The sequence below is a fragment of the Cebidichthys violaceus genome, unplaced genomic scaffold (assembly GCF_023349555.1).
Source record: "Cebidichthys violaceus isolate CVI_PGR_0920_01 unplaced genomic scaffold, fCebVio1.0.p SCAF_15, whole genome shotgun sequence".
Lineage (NCBI taxonomy): Eukaryota > Metazoa > Chordata > Actinopteri > Perciformes > Stichaeidae > Cebidichthys > Cebidichthys violaceus.
In genome coordinates, this window is record NW_027176318.1 from 9983886 (window position 1) to 10005181 (window position 21296).

A 21296-nucleotide genomic window follows, 5' to 3' on the forward strand; every position below is an offset into this window, starting at 1 on the left:
TTTCTCATTCTATTCAAGTGGAACCAATTTAAACTCTGTCAATTTTGAATGTGCTGTCTGGAAACTGTAATACCTATAATATGACTTATATATCCATATGAAAAACAAACATGCAAACACTCAATTCTGAAGCTGCTGTAGTGGGACTGAAAAAAAAGCTTCTTTATCTTTAAAATTGTGTGATGACATGGTTAATAATATGAAAGTCTCTGGAATAAAGTAGCTTCCCCCGCACTACATTTGCCATCACTGTTTGTGGGCAGTCTCGTCTGCCTCAAACACATACATTTCCTACATCCTGGTGAATTTTGGAAAACAAAACACATAATTTGCAGTAAGGCTCTCAGGCACTCTGTACTGCTTTCATTGTAATTTAATGACAGTAAAGTAATAATATTTTAAGAAAAAAGATCTACCTGCCCTATAGTCTGCTGTGCATTATGTCATGGCTCTGTGTCCATTCAGACCATCTGCCTGTTAGGGACTCTGATCTCTGAATGAGTAGAAGTTTAGGGAAAGAGCTGTCGTTGTTGAAAACTGAAAGTAGTTTAAAACGCTTCTGATCAGGCATAAATCTCACCGCTGTTTGTTTTATTGTGCACGCAAATGTTAACTTCAACGCCTCCTGTAAAGTGCAGCTCACAGCCTCATTCTCATTCTCAGTGGGAAACATCCCAGGGTCTGAAAACAGCCCCAAAGAGACGAAAACACAACAAACACCACATTTTATAAATATAGATTAGGTAGCTGTGGTGCTGGAGCTCACCACAGGAAAGGCATTGGGAGTTGATATCCCACTGAGGTAAACGTTACCCTGTATTTCAGTCATTCAGTTGTATGTGTGTGTGTGTGTGTGTGTGTGTGTGTGTGTGTGTGTGTGTGTGTGTGTGTGATGGCTTACATTGTATTGTAGTTTCTTTGAACATGCTGCTGCTATTTGAGGTAGCATTAACTGTGGAGCCATGTGGGTTGCCAGATTGTGTTTGATGTAAACAAACTAAACAGTGTTATTTAGTAAGCTTCGTAATATATGTATTAACTAATTTTCTAATTTGTCATTTTAAGGTTGTGATAGCCAGTGCTACTCCTTGATTCTGTACATGGATTCGTACTAGACCCAGCTAATATATATTAGGTGGACGACCTATAAAAATGTCGTCCCAACTACTACCCAACTGCTAGGGTGTGCTGATTTTTTTGCGTTTTTTCTGTATTGCTTATCTGACTTCAGCCGCCATATGTTTTTTTTCCCAAGTGTTCCAGATTCTGCATTCCCATTAAGAGTCTGAAGGCAACTGGGTCAAGATTTTGCCATCATTTTGTAGTCCGAGTAGTATTGACCAATCACGTGCAATGCGACCTCGGCACCCATCGGCTATCGTCTGACAATGATTTAGATTTGAATTGGTTTAAAATTGTGCTCGCTAACTGGAAACTTGTGATCCAGTCAAACATGTCTCTCTTAACTCCAACTCCAGTCTTGCATGTCAAGCTGCTTATCAGACTGTAAACAATGAGCGGCGCACGGAAAAAGGAAGTGGAAGGCCTGGATATCCGCTATTGTGTGGTTTTATTGGCATACGAGTGTGTGTGGAAGCACCTGGTAGCACTCAGGTAGCCCCTTATATGTCTGGCTCGTACAGATTCTGAGGTGTTTTACTGCTGATCTAGTTGACGGACTAGAATTATTTTTGGTTTATTCTATTCTCTCGTTAATTTGCATCTGTATAAGAGCAGTTTTTAACCAGTATAGCCAGGGACAATTCAGTAGTCGCTGGATTATTTGTATGGACATGTCCTTACTGTCCTTACCAAATTATACTCCCTTGGCTTTGAGCTAAATGTTACCATCAGCATGCTAACTTGACGACAATGCTAGCATGTTGATGCTAAGCAGGAACAATGTTTACTATGTTCCCCGTCTCAGTTTGGCATGTTAGCACGCTAGCATTTCCCATTTAGCACTAAACAAAAAGTATTTAGTGCAGTACGGTACATTCAGTGTGCACCAAATGTCATGGCAATCCCTCCCACAGTTGTAGAGACATTCACTAGTTTGAAAAGTTGGGGGATCATGAAAATCATTAGGATTAGGATGCATCATCACATCATGAATGCCTGTGCAAAATGTCACGGCAATCCACAAAATAGTTGCGGAGAGACGTCAGTCTGGACCAAAGCAATGTACTGACAGACTGACATTGCCATAGAGCCATGCTGCTAGCGTGGCTAAAAAGTCTGGTGGGCTTGTGATGCTCCCATGTCTGCTTTCATTATAGTTACATGATGTTTTCTTTCAATATTCCCAGTAATGGGGGCATCGTTTTTCCTCAACATGGCACATCAAATCAGCCATTGAGAGAGATAATTTCAGCAGTTTGGGTAAAGGCTTTGAAGCTGAACACTGGGCGACAACTAGAAACCAGTTCCCTCATTTGGTGCAGAACTCATTTTAGCACCAAATAAATGCCGAAAAGAAAACAATAAATACAATACCCTGAGACATCAGTGGCTTAATTACACCGAAGATGGAGTTTAATTAAACATAATTGGAAATAAATGCTATCTGATTGATATGCTTTCTGTTTTGTTTACCAAATGTGCCGTAGGTCACGATGCAGCACTTCATTTTGCAAGTCAATTTGCATGAAACGAAGATGATTCAACCATGGTATTACTTTGTACAAAGTGCCAGCAGCTGATGTTAAGTAAATATGAGTCTCGTTCTTTTTTTTTGCTCTACATGTCCTCAGGCACAGTGAAAAACAAAATGCACCCATAGATGTATGTTTTTTGCTGCACGTACGCAATGGTTATCGCATTGCACTATACACCTGACTGGGTCACACAGGTTCTTGCAAAACATGTTTCCGTGTTGTTGTCGGTCCTTGAAAGACTGAACCTTTCACATTATTATCTCTGACTGACGTGCAGCTAGCCTACATGCTCCTCCCTGCACGCGCCTCTTTGCATGCAGGCAAGCCACACCTCCTCTAACCTGAGGCAAAGTTCAACAACTTTATATCAACAACAGAAGGAGAAAAAAAAAGTTGTGCCTCTAATCCCATTTCCCAAAGCTGCCTATATAAAGGGAACCTGTGCAGGAGATTGGAATAGTTAGCTTTTCTGGACAAGATATGTCAAAGTTTGAGCATTTACTCAACAGGGAATTCTGCTTTTAGCCTGGTAAACACATATTTCCATTGTTTTTTAACTAATAATCTTGCATGAGCCCATTATGGATCTCCATTGCAGCTGTTTTCAGTCCTGAGTTTGGCATGGTTTAATAATGATTATAATATCTATGCACTTTTGTTACATCGCTTCACAGTTCCCTATGCTCGTGCGCCATTTGAAATACTTCTCTGTTTACACTTTCACTTCTGCTCTCCAGCCTCCTGGTTTGTGCGTCCGTCCCGGTCGAGGGGGCGGTGGGGTGGCGCCACGTCATATCAGCCGCCGCGCTCTGATTGGCTGCCGATTCTCACCCGACACAGCTGTGATTGTTTTCTGCAGAGAACGCGCTTGGGTCCCTGGTATGAGTGTCTGTGCTGTGGAATGGAGCAGCACTGTGTTCCCTCTGTCTGAGTGCTGACGATGATGTGAACAAACAGCGTGATTGCGGTCCTTGTTGCAACGAGCAGGAAAACAAGGAGGGGGATCCCCGCTTAATCATTTGCCGAGGCGGCACCAGAACCAGAACTGAAGACATCTCGACATCAAGGTAAAGCTCCAGCCTTCACTTACTTCTCCTCTTGTAGCAGGATGCAGAAAACCATTCGTTATCTATGCAGAATCGCTCTGCTTGCGAGCTAAATGTATCTATGTCGTCACAAATGTATCCAACTCTCCTCCAGCCTTGAAGTGCCAAATGCCCAGACTAGAGGAGCACTGCTGGAGCTGCTCCTGTGCGTCAAGGGTTGAAACTAAACACTCGTCCGGAGCTAACTGGTTAGCATCCAAAGCTGAAGAAATGATGTCCATCATCACCTCGGTGCTCAGCAATGCCTACGGCTCTCTGCACGACGTCCGGACGGCCAACCTGATCCGCCGGGGTCTCGTCCTCTTCACCGTCGGCGCGTTCCTCGCGCTGGTGCTCAACTTGCTGCAGATACAAAGACATGTCACCCTGTTTCCCGAGGAGGTGATGGCAACTTTGTTTTCGTCTGCCTGGTGGATCCCGCCGTGCTGCGGCACAGGGGCCGGTGAGTGGACAACACGCTGCGAAATACATGTTGAATTTGTGTGTTTTATGAATAGTCGTGGAGAGCAGTTTGCTGCTAAGTTTGAGACAAAGGAATGCAGAAAGGGAGGGGTTACAGTGCAGTAGTTTCTTCCATATAAAGACAGAAGGATAAGGAAAAAGAAAGTCAGTAAAATGTATTCTCCAGAATCATCAATGGGTGCTAAGATGTCTGGAAACCATGTCTGTGGGGTTAATGTACATGCAACACCACACTAAGCTATACAGTAAGTACATTTTAAACAGTTAAAGGCGTAAAACAATACTTTTATATTGTTGTCACTGCTACTGTATGGTCATGTGGTCGTGAATCACCATTCGGCTTTGTTATTGTTGGCTATTATACAACCCTTCCTCCCTAATGCTGTACTAGTCTTCACGGTTTAGTCTGGCAGTCAGTTATTAAAAAAAAAATGACTTGGAACAGATGGTAGCAATTTTCGACCCTCTGATTGGCCGCAACAGCCGGATACGAGATCAGCTGCGCGCTGATTGGCTCGTGTCATAACGGGTGAGCTGAGGGGGCGGTACTTTCTGGCCAGGAACCGGGAAGTGGGTGGGGAAGATCTAAAAGGGGGGGAACAACATGATTTATCGTCGGCTTCTCTTACCATGTGCTACGCGGCAGAAAACAAACGAAAGTAGAACCGCAGCTTCATATTTGTTCAGTCTGTTGACATTATTCTGAGCCAAATGAATGTCTCTCCGTTTCATGTAGGAACTTGCTCATAGTCTTCATTATGTAAAATGTGTTTACAGTGACTTACATGAACTATTATTTGTCCTATCCATTTTAACAGAAAGGAAAAAACACAATAGCTGGTTTTAGTTTCTGAATTGTGCAATGATAAACTGACTCTTTGGATTTTACTGATGGTCGCAGAAAGCAAGCAATCTTTTCAAACAAACAGCATTAAAGAAAAGGTTCACAAGATCAAATTTAAATAGTCTATTCTTGTTTTTAAAGTTTTAAGTGTATGCAGGTGTCTAAATGAGACGTCATCATGGAAGTGCATGTTCAGCATTTAAAAAGTAATCCCACGCAGCAGCTCCACGACAGGATTTGCCTGCTGGCGTTTCTCATCATTTCTGTTTATCTTGTTTTAATTTGGGTCTGTTTGTTCCCTTCTCGCAGCTGTAGTCGGCCTGCTGTATCCCTGCCTCGACAGCCATTTGGGAGAGCCGCACAAGTTCAAGAGGGAGTGGGCCAGCGTCATGAGGTGCATCGCGGTGTTCGTCGGCATCAACCACGCCAGCGTTGTATCCTTTCAAGCGCTCGCCTTGTCCATTCTTTATTATGTAGATTTCAAAATACGTGGACAATGCACGGTTCTATCTCTAGTTTGGACAAGGTATCTGAAGCAACAGGATGTCCTGCTAAGTGATGGAACTTCTCCACGTCGTGCAAATATTTGAGTAAGAACTAATCATACGCTGGCGTCATTCTGTTTGATGTTTGTCCTTAACTGCCCGCTAACACAGAAACTAGACTTTGACAACAACGTGCAGCTCTCCCTCACGCTGGCAGCCTTGTCCTTGGGCCTGTGGTGGACATTCGACCGGTCCAGGAGCGGCTTCGGTTTGGGCATCACCACTGCCGTCCTAGCTACTGTTTTCACACAGCTGCTGGTCTACAATGGCGTCTACCAGTAAGTTAGCCATTAGCCTTCATTGCACAGACGGAACAAAAGTTACCCAGGTTTATCCCTGTTGAGGAAACAAAACTGATTCTGTCAACGATGATTAGTCACGAGTGCTTTGTCATCACATATTTATGGTTTCATATTACACTCGCAACAAAAGACTTGTTTGTTTCAGTGATAATTATATAGCTGTAGAGGAAAGCCCCACCCGGTTGTGAATGAAGTCAGATAATGTATCTGGAAGTACTCCCAGCTGTATGAGTCCATCAAAAAAAGAAACTCGACAGATAAGGCTTGAGGTACCCAGTTCTATTTTGGGAGGTCCCCTTGTCTCCGGGAGCCCAATTAACAGGACCCCCTACCGGCTTCAGTGGCATACCATCAAAAACACACGGCTGAGAAAAGGGACTGCTGTTCATGTTAAGCGGTTCAAAAGGTAGCTGCAGCTCTGACTTTACACGGATGAAACAGAAGAAATGAGTATATGTTCTAGCATGACAGGTTTCTGTTTGTTTTCCGCGCTCTGATCTGTCTTTGCCGTCTTTTCAAGATGTCTTTCCTGTTAGTGAGAGTCTGTTTCTTATTCTGTGACATGACATTCTACTGAGATTATCATTCGACATCTTATTTAGCTTCAGAGAGAACTGGGCTTATTTTTGACACTTTCTGAAGAGGGTCAGGATCAGCTCACTTAACCTGCTCTACATCATTAAAGAATGATTTCATCTTATTTATTCTTCTTCTCTCTTTCAGGTACACGTCTCCAGACTTCTTGTACGTACGATCCTGGCTCCCATGCATATTCTTCTCAGGCGGTGTTACCGTGGGAAACATCGGACGCCAACTTGCAATGGTAAACAATTTATTTATTTATTTATAGGTCTGTCTGTCTGTCTGTCTCTCTCACTCACTCACTCACATCAGTCTGGCTCTAATCTATAGTCGCTGTCAAGACACTTGAAACATCGCTCAATTATTATTATTTTTTTTCATTTTTTTTTTTTTCCTTATTTATTATAATAATAATCTGATTCCCATACCCAGTGACTTAGACCTCCATGTGCAGAACATTTGCATTCAATATGTATTTGACGTTGCAGTTCTTTGTGTGTAACACCTAAAAGTTAAACGATGAGTGTCACGTTTTGCCATCTTGACTTTTAGCTTCACGGTGAACTGTTCCTCTAAACAGTGACCAGTTTGCTGTGGAAATGTTTCACAGTCACACGACACTCTTGATCCAGGCGCTTTTCAAATTTTGCAAAGATTCTAAATCGGGGGGGTAAACACCTGTGATGATGGGGGGGGGCCTGTCATATTTGAACAAAAATATCTCTTCACATTTATCAGTATCGGCTTTGAACAATCCGTCTGTTGAACTCCTCTGCACTCCGTCTAAACTGTGGAACAGACTTCAAAAAACCTCCTCCGCACCACACATGCTCTATTTGCAATTGTCAAACTACAAAACTACAAGCACAACAGCCGGTACAATTGTCAAAATGGTTTAAAGTTGTGTAAAGTGCATTAGACCCCCCCCCCCCCCCCCCCCCCCCCCTTCCTTCATAATTATCCCATCAAGTCAGCTTTGATGTCTTCATTAAGCCTGTGCCCAGAAGCCTCACCTCATTCTGTCTGTAAAGTAAGTGTCCCGTCACTCCCTCAGTTTGACTCGAGTGAAAGCGTGAAAGCAGATTAAGGGCTGTTGTTTTTCACAGTCGTGGTGAGACACAGAGCCAGTCAGGACTCGGCTGACCAGAGGGTCATTTGCTACTTGTTGTTTTTGTTAGTGATGAGGCCTGAGGAATGTTGGCACAAGTCCGCACTCGTGGTTTTTGTTTTTCTCTCTTTTTCGCTCCAGTGGGTCATTTATGAGCAGGATCAGGAGGAATGTGAGACTTTGCATCTCAAAAGTAGTTTTTTGGGTTTTTTTTCTGTCTTCTGGGTTAAAGCCAGTTCTAGTGAAACAGAAGACTAGTCTAGTTCTTGTACTTATTTGATCTGCTTTAAAGCTTATTTGAAGTTACAGAATGCGTGCGCAACACGTTCAGTTTTTTGTTTCTTTGTCTAAATATATTTAGATTTTTTTTTTTTTTTGTGCTGGGGAAAATGAGCAATGAGAGAAGCAGTGTGCATTTCTATTGTGTCGAGCAAGCAGTAATCTCTTCCCTTATTTTACAATTATTTATTTATTTTTTTTACGAAAGAGAAATGTTCCTGTCTTTAAACACGACACCTAAAAGTAGTCCTGATCTGTTCACAAATCAGCAACCGGTCCATATTTACTGGAAAGCTAAACATCTGGATATTTTCCACAGTTTGGTTCAAGCTGCAGTTTTGAGTTTACAGGAAAAGGAAACTAATGAGTAATTCATGTCTTTAAAAGGAGCCACCCAAGGCTGTCATCAGAACAATAAAGTAGTTTTATGACAATACTTTGTCACTGTAAGGATCATAAACCTAGTTCAGTTCTTACACAAAAAGGTTTCAGCCACTTAAAGAAACCCAATTCATAAGCAACTTTGCAACTCCACTTCGTCTAATGTTTCCTCTAATTGCTGTAGAACTTTGATTGACGTGTTGTTCACACCGAGCGTCTGCTCTGCTTTCCCCTCAGGGCGGCGTGGAGAAACCCCACATGGACTGAACGGTGGAAAACCGGGCGAAGGACGGACAACGTAAAGATGGACAAGTTACGTGTAGAATGAGGAGAATAACAGGAGAGAAAAAAGACTCATTGTTTTCACTTCATCCTTTGTTCTCAAAAAAAAAAGCCCCTCATCTAACGTGCCATGTCGTCTGCACCTCCTTGTGGCCAAACAGCCTCTTCCTCCCACCTCTGTTCTACTCCATTAGATTCAGGCTTCCTTCACTCTACACAGGAGGACAGCGTTTGCCTTCTTTTTTTTTTGTGTGTTTTTTTTTAAGTGAACTGGTTTTTATTTTAATGCTGGAAGTACGTATCTTTCTGCAGTTTATGGGAGTGGAAGCGTGCGCTTTAGTGCGGATGCGTCCCGGTCTTAGCAGAGAAGACTGGTTTCTTTTTGTGATCATAAAAGGGAAATGTTGTACGAGTGGGCAAAAGAAGAAACGTCTTCACTCTCTCATTGAAATGTGTTCAGCGGGAGAGATGGGAGATGCACGTTCCCAGTCAAACCAAATTAAGTATTTATTTTGTAGTTTTTGAATGACCCCAAACCAAATGTACTGTATGAATGATGCTTCCCTTTTTTTTTTTTTTTTTTTTTAAAGAAATATTTGGGAAACGACTTTTTTGCCGAGAGTCATGTGTACGCTGAATATGTAGCTAAGGGCGGAACACATCGCTACATATTTACCGTAAAGACATGAGTGGCATCGATCGTCTCATCGAAGTTGAACTTTAAAGTGACTGGAGCGCGTGCCGGAGGATGGAATGAAGAGAGACGGGAAATGTGTTCAAGAGTGCCAATTAGTTTGTGCTGGCGACATGAGATCGGCCGGTCGCGTTTCCCTGCGAATGGCACCACGTATCGCAGCTGTGTGCCAGTACAAGAACACATCTTATTGTCTGGAGACCTTCAGCACATTGTGTTGTCTGCTTTTAACACACAGACGGGAGGATTGTTAAGAAAGGAAACTCATTAATCACGACGGAAGTTCAAAATGTGTGTTGCAGAGCAAAGACGGTGTTTTGAAAGAATGTACCGGGAGTATACTAGAACTACTTTTGCCAGCATCTGCGGCCACTGTTAAACCCAGTTTAAGACACAGTTGTGATCAGGTGTTAAATGTCTTTGTGATCATAATGCATTATTTCCCACTCCTAGATTCAAACTATTGGGAACATGCACCAGTTGAAAGAGAGGGCAGGACATTATTTCTTAAGATTTGCAATCTGTGATTGCCTGTGTATTATAGAATGTAGTGCTTTTGTCACTATAACAGTTTAGTTTTTATCGTTTGTACAGACATGACATTATTGCTTATGTTTAATGGCTTTCCTATGCGATCAGAAAGGTATTATTACCATACTAGACCTACAGTATGTTAGCTAGCGTTTGGGGGTCTAGAGGATTAAGTGCAATCAGAGTATACATTAGACGATTATTCTTCCTTATTTATTATTATTTCTGACAGTGGCTAAAAAAAACATAACTTGTTGTAAGTATATGCAGTGAGGATACTTAAAAGAAGAAGCAATAACATCTTTGTTTTTGTGTCAGATTACATGCCTTCAGAGTCAATACCAATGACTCTCACCAGAGAGTAAAAACCGATATTGTGTCAAACTGTTGTAAAAAAATCTCATTTAGTCAAAGGAAACCTGATTTATTTTTTTAAGTCCTTTTTTTGTGGCAGATCACTTAAGGTGGAATCTGCTTACATCCAGGTGTGTTTCACTGAAGAGGAAGCTTTATTTGTTGAGGTGTTGAAGCACCTTTTTGTTTCGATGTTGTGAGGAGTTTCTGCGTGTCTGATATTTCAGCCATGTATCATTTTTGCTACCATGGATTTAAGTGAAAAATAAACACCTGATAAAAGATATCTGCGTAAAGTCATTACTCACACATGGGACTGGATTATTATAGAGGATGAATCCTATGTACGGTACTGACGTATTGACGCTGTCTGTAAAACCAACTAATCACACTAATGTAAACCCGATACTAACAAACAGCTGAGCGTCCCTCGTCCTGCCTTTGAGTAGCAGACACTAGCCTAATTACACGTCTCAGCAGCTTCAGTAAAACAAAGGCGCTCTGATTTTTCTTTTTCTTTTTTTTATGGGTGTCAAATGCAGCCGCAGCTCAATTGCACCAGAGCTTTCTGGGGCGCTGATGGTGGCGTTTGTTGTGTCTGCTGTCACGGCCAAGTTGAATGGATGAGGACACTCTTTTGTCCGGGGTCTCTGTCAGTCTCCAGAGCCATTATAATCTTCGGCGGGCACCCCCACCCCCCCGCCCCCTGTGTGTCACTGGGATCAGGAGGAACTGTCCCCCCCCCCCCCCCCTCTCTCTCGCTGAACACGCCTTTCTGGAGGGCAGACTTCTATTTATACCTAGCGGGGGACTGACAGTTAACCTTTTGCTCTGGGGGAAATTTCTGGGAGTGGGGCCAATATCTGTGGGCTATTCTGAACGAACCCCTCGTTCTGGGAGGCTCTCCATACATCTGTGTATCTGTCCTCTATCTATCCAGTTATCTATCTATCTCTCCCTCCGACAGGCCAACGATCCGGCGCCACACGCCACTTCTCCCCTCTCCTTCCTCTTTCAGTCTCCTCCTCTTCTCAGGTAGAATAATTGGCCGGGCTTCAACCTCCTTTCATTTCCAGCCACAGCAAACTGAAAGACTCCATTAGAGCGCCTCCTTGTTGCCAAAAGACCCCCTCCCCCCCTCACCCCCTCTCTTACTCTCACTCTCTCCGTCCTCTCTGGGACATGCCCGGGACCATCTGATCTATTGATTTGAGCCATCTATAGATTCTCCCGGTAGACTGTTCAATTCCATCTCCTTGCAGCACCTTTGTGTGTTTGATTATGTCTTTGAAATTGCGGTTATTGAGCTGTTTGCTACGTTGCAGCGAGTCAACTGCCAGTAAACATGAAGACAGTGATGTTAACATTTAACAACTCTTCAATTATAACAAGTTTACAAGCAGAGGCCCACCGGTGGGTCAGTTATTACAAACTCATGCTGTGCAGCCGAACCCTGTTCTAGTGGTGAAGTCGAGTAGTTTACATGTCGGTATATACATATAGAAAAAGAGTGTAAAATTATGTACAAGACGTCTATAAAATATCTCCATTTGAAGGAATGGTGCAGCATCTTAGAAAGTATTGGTTTAGAAAATCATTTAGCTTTAATGAAGGGATGGAACAGGCTGATAAAGATTATTGTGCTTTTGCTACTTGAGGAAAATCGGCATGTCGGTCATGAAATGAGTGGAAAATGACGTCCTTCGCTGGATTCATTCAGCTTTCTCCCCATTGGATTTCGTTTAGAGAGTGTATCTGATGTGGCGATATCTCAAAAATCACTTAACTTACTGTAAACTGATGCTACACAAGGGCATAAATCATTGATTTGTGTGAATAAGAAGTACGATGATAACACCCGAGTAAACGTTTTAATACTCAAGACTGGACTTGTGTACTTTTTTTCTGTGATTTCATTTACATTTATAATTTGACAGAAAATCTTGGTCATAAATGCAAAAACAGTATTCCTGTACAACCACGAACAAAATAAAGACTTTACATTTCAAGGCTCACAAGTTTGGAAAAGAGGAAGATATTAAGACAAAGATCAACACATCGGACAACGTTGGTCACATACAAATTTAAATAAAAAACATTTAAATGCCCAATATTTTAGAAAATGAAGCACACCTCAGAACTTAAACCTTAAACCCAGTTTACATACATTCATATGAGCCAATGTGTTTTTAAGGTCACCCACTCTACTTCAAACGTTTGTGGTAATTCCTCCTCACCTAAGGGAGCCTCAGCAGGTTCAGACTCTGTGGATGCAGGTGGCTCGACTCCCTCTTAACGGACGTCTCTGCAGTTCACTTCTCGGTCTGAGGGTTCTCCCGTCGCCTCACTCTACCTGTCTCACACACTCACACACACACACACACACACACACACACACACACACACACACACACACACACACACACACACACACACACACACACACACTTAATGCGTGTCAAGTGTTGCATGCATACAGGTGGCACAAAGACACACTGAAGAGCAGAGGACTGGGAGGATGTTCTAGAGAAGTACATCATGCAGTTCAGCATGATATTACAGCGCAATCTACTCGGTAGTGATGGCTTTTGTTACCACCAGATGACAGTATTTATCCTCTCAGCTCGTCTGGACATTATTACCGTGACCTTTGTGGACCCCTAGTGGAGGCACAAGGAACAGCAAATGTCTTGCAGGGCCTTGTCTCAAAAAATGCAGAAACCTATTCATCCAACTACTTTTATTAAGACTACATTTAGAGAACATAAACCCAACTGACCACTTTAGACAAAAATACAGATAGAAACAATATAGCTCATCTGAAACAACAAGCTCTATATATTTTAAAAGGTATGTTCAAGTATGCAAATATTGCACACAAAAGAGAACATTTCAGGAATTTTTTTTTTTTTTTTTAAATAAACTCCTCTCCAACCCACTAAAGAACATAAAAATTCAGATTCAAAAAGATGATTTATTAAACAGTGGTAGGAAGATTATTCTTGGAATATTTATCTCACTGCAGCGAGAGGGGCAGAGTCACATGCATGATAGAAAAGGTCAATGAAATGGATTGAGTGTGGAGAAAATCATTGCACACTCTTATTTCTCTGCCAAAAGGTCTTCAGTGGCATTAATGTCCTGCTCTCTGTGATGTATAATGAAAGGGTGTGTGTGTGTGTGTGTGTGTGTGTGTGTGTGTGTGTGTGTGTGTGTGTGTGTGTGTGTGTGTGTGTGTGTGGTTTAGGTCTACTGAGTCTTCATTACACCAGAGCTGGGTCCACTCCTGTCCTCTGTCCTCTGCCCTCGCTCATTGCCTCTCCCAGTGCCGGCCAGGAATAATGAATTACAGTGGATGCCATGGGGGGGCTGAGTGAGTGGCTCAGATGTGGACTCCATTTTAGCTCAAATTACCTCTCGGATCCCATTCAAATGGCAGTCTCAGGCTGCTCTCTGCCTCACGTACTCCTGTCTGAGGGTGTAATTACCCGTTAACACCTTTTCTTCATTTTCTCATTTCTGTTTCCAGCTTCTTCTTTTGTGTCCATTCATTCAGCGCTTCAGGGCCAAATCAAAAGGCATAAAAGGAAAACATGTACATAACAGACTACAGATGCAGCATCGTCTTTAAACAGTGTAAACTACAGCTCACATCTCACTGGGGTTTATCAGTTTAGTCGGCACGCTTAGCCTAGTGTGCCATTCCTGTTGATTCCTCTACTTTCTCCGCAGGACAATAATAAAACGACAGCCTAAACCTCAGGTGATGCCACATTATGCATGCCATCTAAACAAATCCGTCCCAGTGTAAATCAAACACACCCGGTGCATCTTACAGCCCAGATCAGACTCTGTAAACCGACCAGGGTGGAAATAAGAACTGAATAAAAGGTAATGGAATAAATTTAAGCTGAGCATTTCCATTGCATGATCATATCCCGAGACGCAGACCACAAAAAACTTGGCATTTTTATAGAAAACTCCCAGAGGTTAAAAATGTACACCGCAGGTCAATATCCATGCTCCTTCCTTAAATTCCTATAAATAATAAAATGATTAAATATGAAGAGATGATCTGTCAACATGATTTTAAGATTAGCTCTGTAGGCCTGGGTATGTGCTTTGAATCGTGTAAAAGAAACCCAAAGATATCTATCAAAATATCAAATATGAAGAAAGAGTGATTCAATCATTTAGAACCAATGGAAAGTGCTGCGTGGAGCAGAAACCTACACCACATACAAACAAGCTGGTCTGTTTACGGACACGTCTGCGAAATATGTCCATACGTGATTATTGTCAAAGAATGGAGACTTCATTTGCATAATCCAAATCATGCTTGCAGCCCTGTTTAGGATGCACTAAAGGTCGATGTTTGTCATGTTTTAATTAGTCTTCATTAGTAGGCGTAAGAGACATTTCTGGGAAGCAACAGGCATGCAGCCTATTCATCTCGCTGCTGAGAGACGCACAAAGTTGGCAGGCTAAATCCAACCGGGAAAGTTATTGCTCCTAAAATGGCCTTTGACAGCACCCGGCCCCTGATAAGTGACAAATTCACAACATATCCGCGGCTGGGGGGTAAAAACAACTCAGGTCCACGCGGGGTGAAAGGGACTCTGTCGCACATGGCGCTTTCAGGGGAGTCCAGCACTATTTTGGCAGTTAACCGGTGCAGGGCGCGCGATGCCACACAGGGAGAGGGGTCGAAAAAACGCTTATGACTGACCTTCTTCTACTATAATTAAAGTTGCAAGCTGGACACAGAGGCATAACATGAATTGTTTCTCACATTTAGAATGAATTCCAATCTGAAAACAGAAATAAACGGGAGAGAGAGAAAAAGTTGTAGCATATGCTGGATTTTTTTTTTTAATTAAATGTATAACTATGCTGTGATATGAGCACATCTGGGTGTTGGTTTGACATTTGCAACTTTATGATAAACATAAAAATCAACAAAGATCGCTGCAGGTTGAATCTACTTTAAGAGTTGACTTAATTGGAGACGAATACGATTTGGAAAATGTATCTAGCCTTCTAGTTTTACGAGCATATTTGGAAAATGCTGATGTTGTGATTGCGTCATCTCTTTTCTTCGGTTTACAGGATATTTACATGGGACGATCTTTAAAAGAAATACAACTAAAACATAGAATATTGTGTTTTTGTGACCTGACGAAGAAGATCCACCTCTCATTTCACTGGCCTGCCTGCTTAAACCAGACTCTGTTTATTCTGCAGCAAGTGCTTTCCACCTGTCTCTCTCTCACTTGTTCTTCCCTGCTCATAAACGCACGCAGGAGCGCGAGACAGGTGCACGAGGCATTTGGACGATCCAAAACCCGTAAAGCATCCTGGGCGCCCCCTGCACAGGAGCATCGGGGGCCCAAAAACGTTGAGACGGGCTGAGTGAGTGAGTGAGTGAGTGAGTGAGTGAGAGTAATCAGGGAGGACTGAAGTGCACGTTTTTCACGTTAAATTGTTTTTTTCTTTGAGATCTGTTTTGCGGCACATTTTCATTCATAAATGCCCCCCCCACCCCCCCCCCCCCCCCCCCCCCCCTCGGCTCCCCCGTGTTGCATGGCAGCCTATTTGTTCTTCATGACGGAGAATGTAAACCCATTAACCTTACGGAAATAGAAACAACGTGCAGCTCATTCTTTGCTGTCACAAGTAAGACGTGAAAAGTCCTGCGGACCAGCTGGACTACAGTATGCGAACAACACCGCGGGCCTGACACCAGTTGAGTCTAACACTAACCCTATATGCTGCAGGGATACTTGATGCATACTTAAACAAGGTTAGAAAGCCAAACTCACAGCCCGATGACTTGTAAAACTTTATTCTGACGTGGAAATAATAGTGAAACTATATAGTTATAGTTAACTATATTTTAATCCTCTCTTAAAGTAATCAATTCCCCTCTATCGTGGAATCATTTCAAAATAAAATAAATAAAGTTGGAGTCGATATTAAATGTAAAGCAATTCACGTCGAATTTCCAACAAGAATTATATTTCAGGTGTCTGATTTTTGTGTTTATTATTGTGACTTTAATTTTCTTTTTGTAGTCAGAGCTGGGTGACTTATATTAGCCTGTTTATCCCTGAAGTTCGATTTAAAGTTCCGCATTTTTAAATAAAAGATTCAGAAATTGAACAAACTGACTCCAGATGAGTCTTATATGACCAACTTGGCCTCGTTATACGGCTATTTAGAATTTACACACTAATCACCAACTTAAAAAACTATATTTTCCACTTGGGCAAGACCAGAAATCAATATTAAATGTACTAGCGTCTGGCTTAACTCTGCATCCAACACAACTCAATTAACCACAAAACCATTTTTTACCCCATTTATGTTGGTATCTTATGAGCAATGGACTTTAATAAAACTAGTCTTTGATGTGCAGTCAGAAGAGAGCTGCTGCTTTGTTTTAAGAAACATTTCCTCCTTTAGAAACGGGACAAAAAACAAACCGGTGACTACCCAGCGAATGTTTTCCTCATATCAGTGATGCGTTCAGGAGTTTGCTGATGGGAGCTCAGCTGCATTCAATTAGCCCTTCATCCAATTTAGCCGAGGCCTTAATTGCGCTCAGGGTGGTGCAGTTGTTTGTGCTAAGCTCTGTTTGAGACTTCTGTGGAGAAATACGAGCCGCTCCTGAAGAACAATCCCAATTCAAATGAGACTTATCTACGCCAGACCGATCAGACGGATTAAGAGTTATTAAAACCTATAAAGGGCTGAGACCAGAAGATTCACCAGCCCCAAAGTCCGCTGCGTGGAGACTCCAGAGGATTTCTCTGTAAACACTTTCACACCACGAAAAAAAGCCCGATATAGACATCATCTACGTACGGTGATGTATGATGAATAAATAGTGGAGTTAAGGCGATTCAGCAGCAGAAACAAAAAGTACATGCATTAGACTCTGAGACGCACCATGCCACATGTTCCCTAAAAGACAAAGCGAAACTAAATTCTATTTCATGTTCTGGCTTTTAAAAGAGTAAAAAGAAGTTCAGCAATCAACCCCGAATATAGCTTTACACATAAGATCCCAAAAAATAAGCATGCCTGCTAGTAGGCAGACGTTTGTGTATTACACTGCAAACATATCCATATCTTGACAAGTGGCAAAAATGACCCAATGCGATCAAATCATTGCATTTGTTTTTAATCCAAATGTCCTTTTTCCCCCCATTTCTTGTGATCTGCTCCTTTCTCCCATATCCAACAACGCTCTACGCGTTCTGGAAAATCCCTGTAGAAAAATGGGGCACTGGAAACAAACAGGTGGAACTCTCTGTCTCCAAATCCTAATTCTTTTTTTTTTTTTGTAAAACTAGATTAATTGTCTCTCTAAACTGATTGACTTTTTGCAGTGTAGACACAATTAGGCCCGCTTCTAATCTTCTCTAATTCGACTGCCATGCTCTTGGCTGACCCGGGATGAAAAACAGGGGGCAGCGAGCTTCCCGGCTCACAAAAGCACAACAACAAAAAAAATCATATGGGATCATCAAATAGGAGAGACTTGCTTTCAGGGTTTGAAAGGCACAGGAAGCTGGAGGATTTGGTCCAACCCCTGCATGGTGACAGAGCTGATATCGAGACCCCCATTCATCTGGAGGGAGGGGGTGGTGGCCGGGGGGGAGGGAGGAAAGGGGGGGTGCCGGGGTAGAGAGAGAAGGAGGGGGGGGGGGGGGGGGGGGGGGGGGGGGCTCAGGGTGCATCTGCAGAGGTCCCACCACCACCCTCTGATCTGTGAGCTGGCACACATCACGGCGTCCATTCACAAATCCTCCTTCTGCGCGTCACCTTTTGTAGTACTCCATAGTACTGAGCGCTGCTGACGTGTAAGACAATCCTACCAAGGAAAATACAGAGGAAAAAAAAATAGGTTATAGGAACTCAAGGACAGGGCACATGCGCACAATGCATACGATTTATTATAGTAGTAGGAGGGGGTGTGTGTATGTATGTGTGAGCGCGAGGAGGAGGATGAGGAGGGAGTGGGGGTGTAGAGCTATAAGTGAATATGAAATAGGCCCAGTTGCAGGATTTATAGGCTATAGAAACACAATCACATAACTGCGTTATCTGCATTGATTATTTTTGTTTAAACAGGGAATATTAACCCTTCCATGTAAAACCAGATGAGATTTTTTGAAACAAAGAGAAAAAACCTGAAGCATTCACTTATTTAGAAGAACTTGACAGATATGAGATGTACGACAATCAATATGTCCTGCTTCCCTGAACAAGAGCAGAATACATTCATACTAAAACTGTATTCCACCTATGTGCTTTAGCCATAACGCAGCAATAGTCAGAATAACCGTATACGTTAATGATGATCGCATGTTGGAAAATTACATATAATGCTAACAAGAATTTCCCAAAACTTAACATCATCCTTTAGTGATTGGACTTCGGCTTTTTGAACGTCAGTAATCGAATGCTATGGAGCAGATTATTTCAATTAACGCATTCAGGGTATGAAACGTGCATCCGTGTTCAACATGTGAGCGGATAGCAGGCCAGCTTTGGTTTGTCGCACAGACATTTTTTTGATAATAGTATTCATTTGTTTTAGTAATATCTGTCTCCATCTACGCGGCTTTTATGAAAATGTGGAAAAGTGCACGTGCACACCTTAAATAAATCCACACATGCCTATAACACAAGCGACTGAGGCCTGCTTGAGGAGCACATGCAGCCTCGTTTTAGCGCCAGTATCACAGGCTGATTTGGTTTGTTTTTGATCATTACGAGCAAGAAAAATAATATAATATTGTGGATTCATATAAGCAATTAACCGCGTCTGCACAGGACAAGATGAAGATAATAATAACAAAGACACACAATGGTCAAAAGTCAGCCACCATCACAAAAGCTTCATTTTAAAATTGTCTTTCAATATTTAAGACACAACAAACATCCTGAAGAGTGAATATGAAGAGGCTTCACTTCACAACAAAGCCATGGGATAGGCTACCAGAAACAAGACAAAGCCAGGCTTATAAAACAGACTTAAATAAGAATTTAAAAAATACATCTCGTCATATGCGAAACAATTGGATGCTACGGCACAGTTTTAACCCTTCGTCGACCAGGACAAACTGTCCCACAATGTGTTTCCATTCACAACCAAGTAAACCACAAAGTCAGACTTATGTGTCAAACTACAGAAATCCTGAGTAACGCGAAGCAAACACACGACGGAGACTGGTTCTTCTGCTAAAACAGGACACATCTTGTCTTCCTTTTATTTAAAAGCACCACAGTCCAAAACAAGCCAGTCAAAACCGAACAGACAATAGTGAATCAAAATCCCACAATAGTGGGATTATGTGCCTGTACGATACACTGCAAAAAATACTCACACAGTCTAGTTTTGAGTATTAAAAGCTTGTTTTGCTGCTAAAAAACTGCAGTATAGTGAGAGGACTTCTGCACACTGGTGTTTTTTGAGCATCATTTTGTTTTTAAAGACAATAAAACACTATTCCCAATTAAAAAGCAGCCTCAAAATGTAAACAAGGTTAACGAGTGCCAGATATGACATTTATTAAAAGAAAAATAAATAATCTAGGGCTTATTAGAAGCCTATTTGTCGTGCTAAAATGTGTACCTTCTTTTGTAGTGTGCAAAGGCTCGTATTGTAATTCAGAGCCCGATATGGTGTCATTTCCTCCAGACGTCCTGTTTTTGCTGTGAGGTTAGAGGCCAAGCCCAGGCGGGGGTAGCGGCCTGTCTGTGCCTCCATTGTCTGCTGCTTATTTAGCGCTCAACATTAATCTGCGCTTCCCCTCACGAGTGAGAAACAATCGCAGCATGAGAGTGGCCTGTCTAATTACATCTTTCACTCCCAACTTTCACTTCAGCAGCCGAAGTGAGAGCTCTCGTTGCCATCAGAGATAGTAGCAGAGGGTGTTTCAGGCAGATTTGAGGATTTTTTTTTTTTGTTTAATGATGCGAGCGTTTGTTAAAGAAAAATACCATCCAAAGACCATCTTCGGCCCTTTGATGTGGCATTTGGAGAATATGTGTGCATATGAGCTGTGAACGCAAACGCAGATAAGCCCCAAACAAATATTTAAGGTAAAAAAATAAAAAAAAATCACTATTATTAGTTTGCAATTTGCACAAAAGCCTGTGTTTAACATATGCAAAAAGTCAAGGATAGAATGTTTCCCGCAGGACGATGCCAGGCTTAGACTCGAGTTTAAATTCCAGCGTGTCACAAATACAAATTAAAACAACAGTGTTGAGCAGCAGGTTAGTTACAACCCTCAGAGCGTCCCCATTTATTTAAATGGCAAACGTCCTCATAGCTCAAATAAATCGGAATATTCTATAACGTGTGGCCACAAATAATAGTCCAATAATAGTTCATTTTTAGAAATTTGGATCCAAGTTACTTGAACTATCAGAAAACTACAGGTGCAGACAATGCGTGCTTTCAATAATGAAAAAGAGAGAGCATCTGTCTGACTTTTCGACTGAATTGTTCAAAGGCTCCTCACTCAGTCTCAGTCTTGCTGCTCCCCTGGTCCTCCTCGATGCCCCCGTTTCTTTTACGCGCAGCCTCGGTTCAAACGCCAGCGGAGAACCGGCTGAGCCATCCTCGCAGCCCGCTGGCGTCCTGGGAGGAGAAGCACAAACTTAGCGCCGGTCAGCAAAGTTACCCAAAGTTTTGTCTTTGGCGCGACTCGGTATCCTGAGCACCGTGCACAAAACAGTTTGTTTGCATCACTGATTTCTTTTAAAGGGATATGGACCCAGTTCTCGGTCGACCGCAGCGTCACGACAGGCGAGCATGAGAACATCAAAAAAACACTTAACCCGCATCTCTGCGCCTTTGCAATCAGACAGGGAAGAAGAGACTCTTTGCACTTTTTGATGCATCTTGTGGACAATTATCAGACTGTCGCGTTAGGCATTCTGCAAATAAAGTGGAGAAATGTCACGCTGCAACGTGACGTGCTGCTGATATAGGTTTAAAAAGGAGATCCATGTTTTGAGATTAAATTTTTTGTTTTTAAATCAAGAAAATAATGTTCCAAATGAGAGCATCCAGACATGCATGCTATTGTTTACCGCATTTAACCTTGGCCAGGACAACCTGACTTTAAATTGCTCCGAGTCCATTTG

The 21296-nt window shown here is 42.3% G+C and overlaps 1 protein-coding gene across 1 annotated transcript; it reads left to right on the forward strand.

Annotated features, from left to right (window-relative positions):
* Positions 1-3123: 3123 nt before the first annotated feature.
* Positions 3124-10411, forward strand: insig1 (insulin induced gene 1). The gene is given in 9 exon segments (XM_068709921.1): positions 3124-3186; positions 3395-3571; positions 3573-3670; positions 3672-3724; positions 3858-4205; positions 5379-5503; positions 5726-5892; positions 6640-6739; positions 8504-10411. Coding segments are annotated over 8 exon segments (954 nt in total). The 5' UTR covers positions 3124-3186; positions 3395-3538; the 3' UTR covers positions 8534-10411.
* The last annotated feature ends 10885 nt before the right edge of the window (positions 10412-21296 follow it).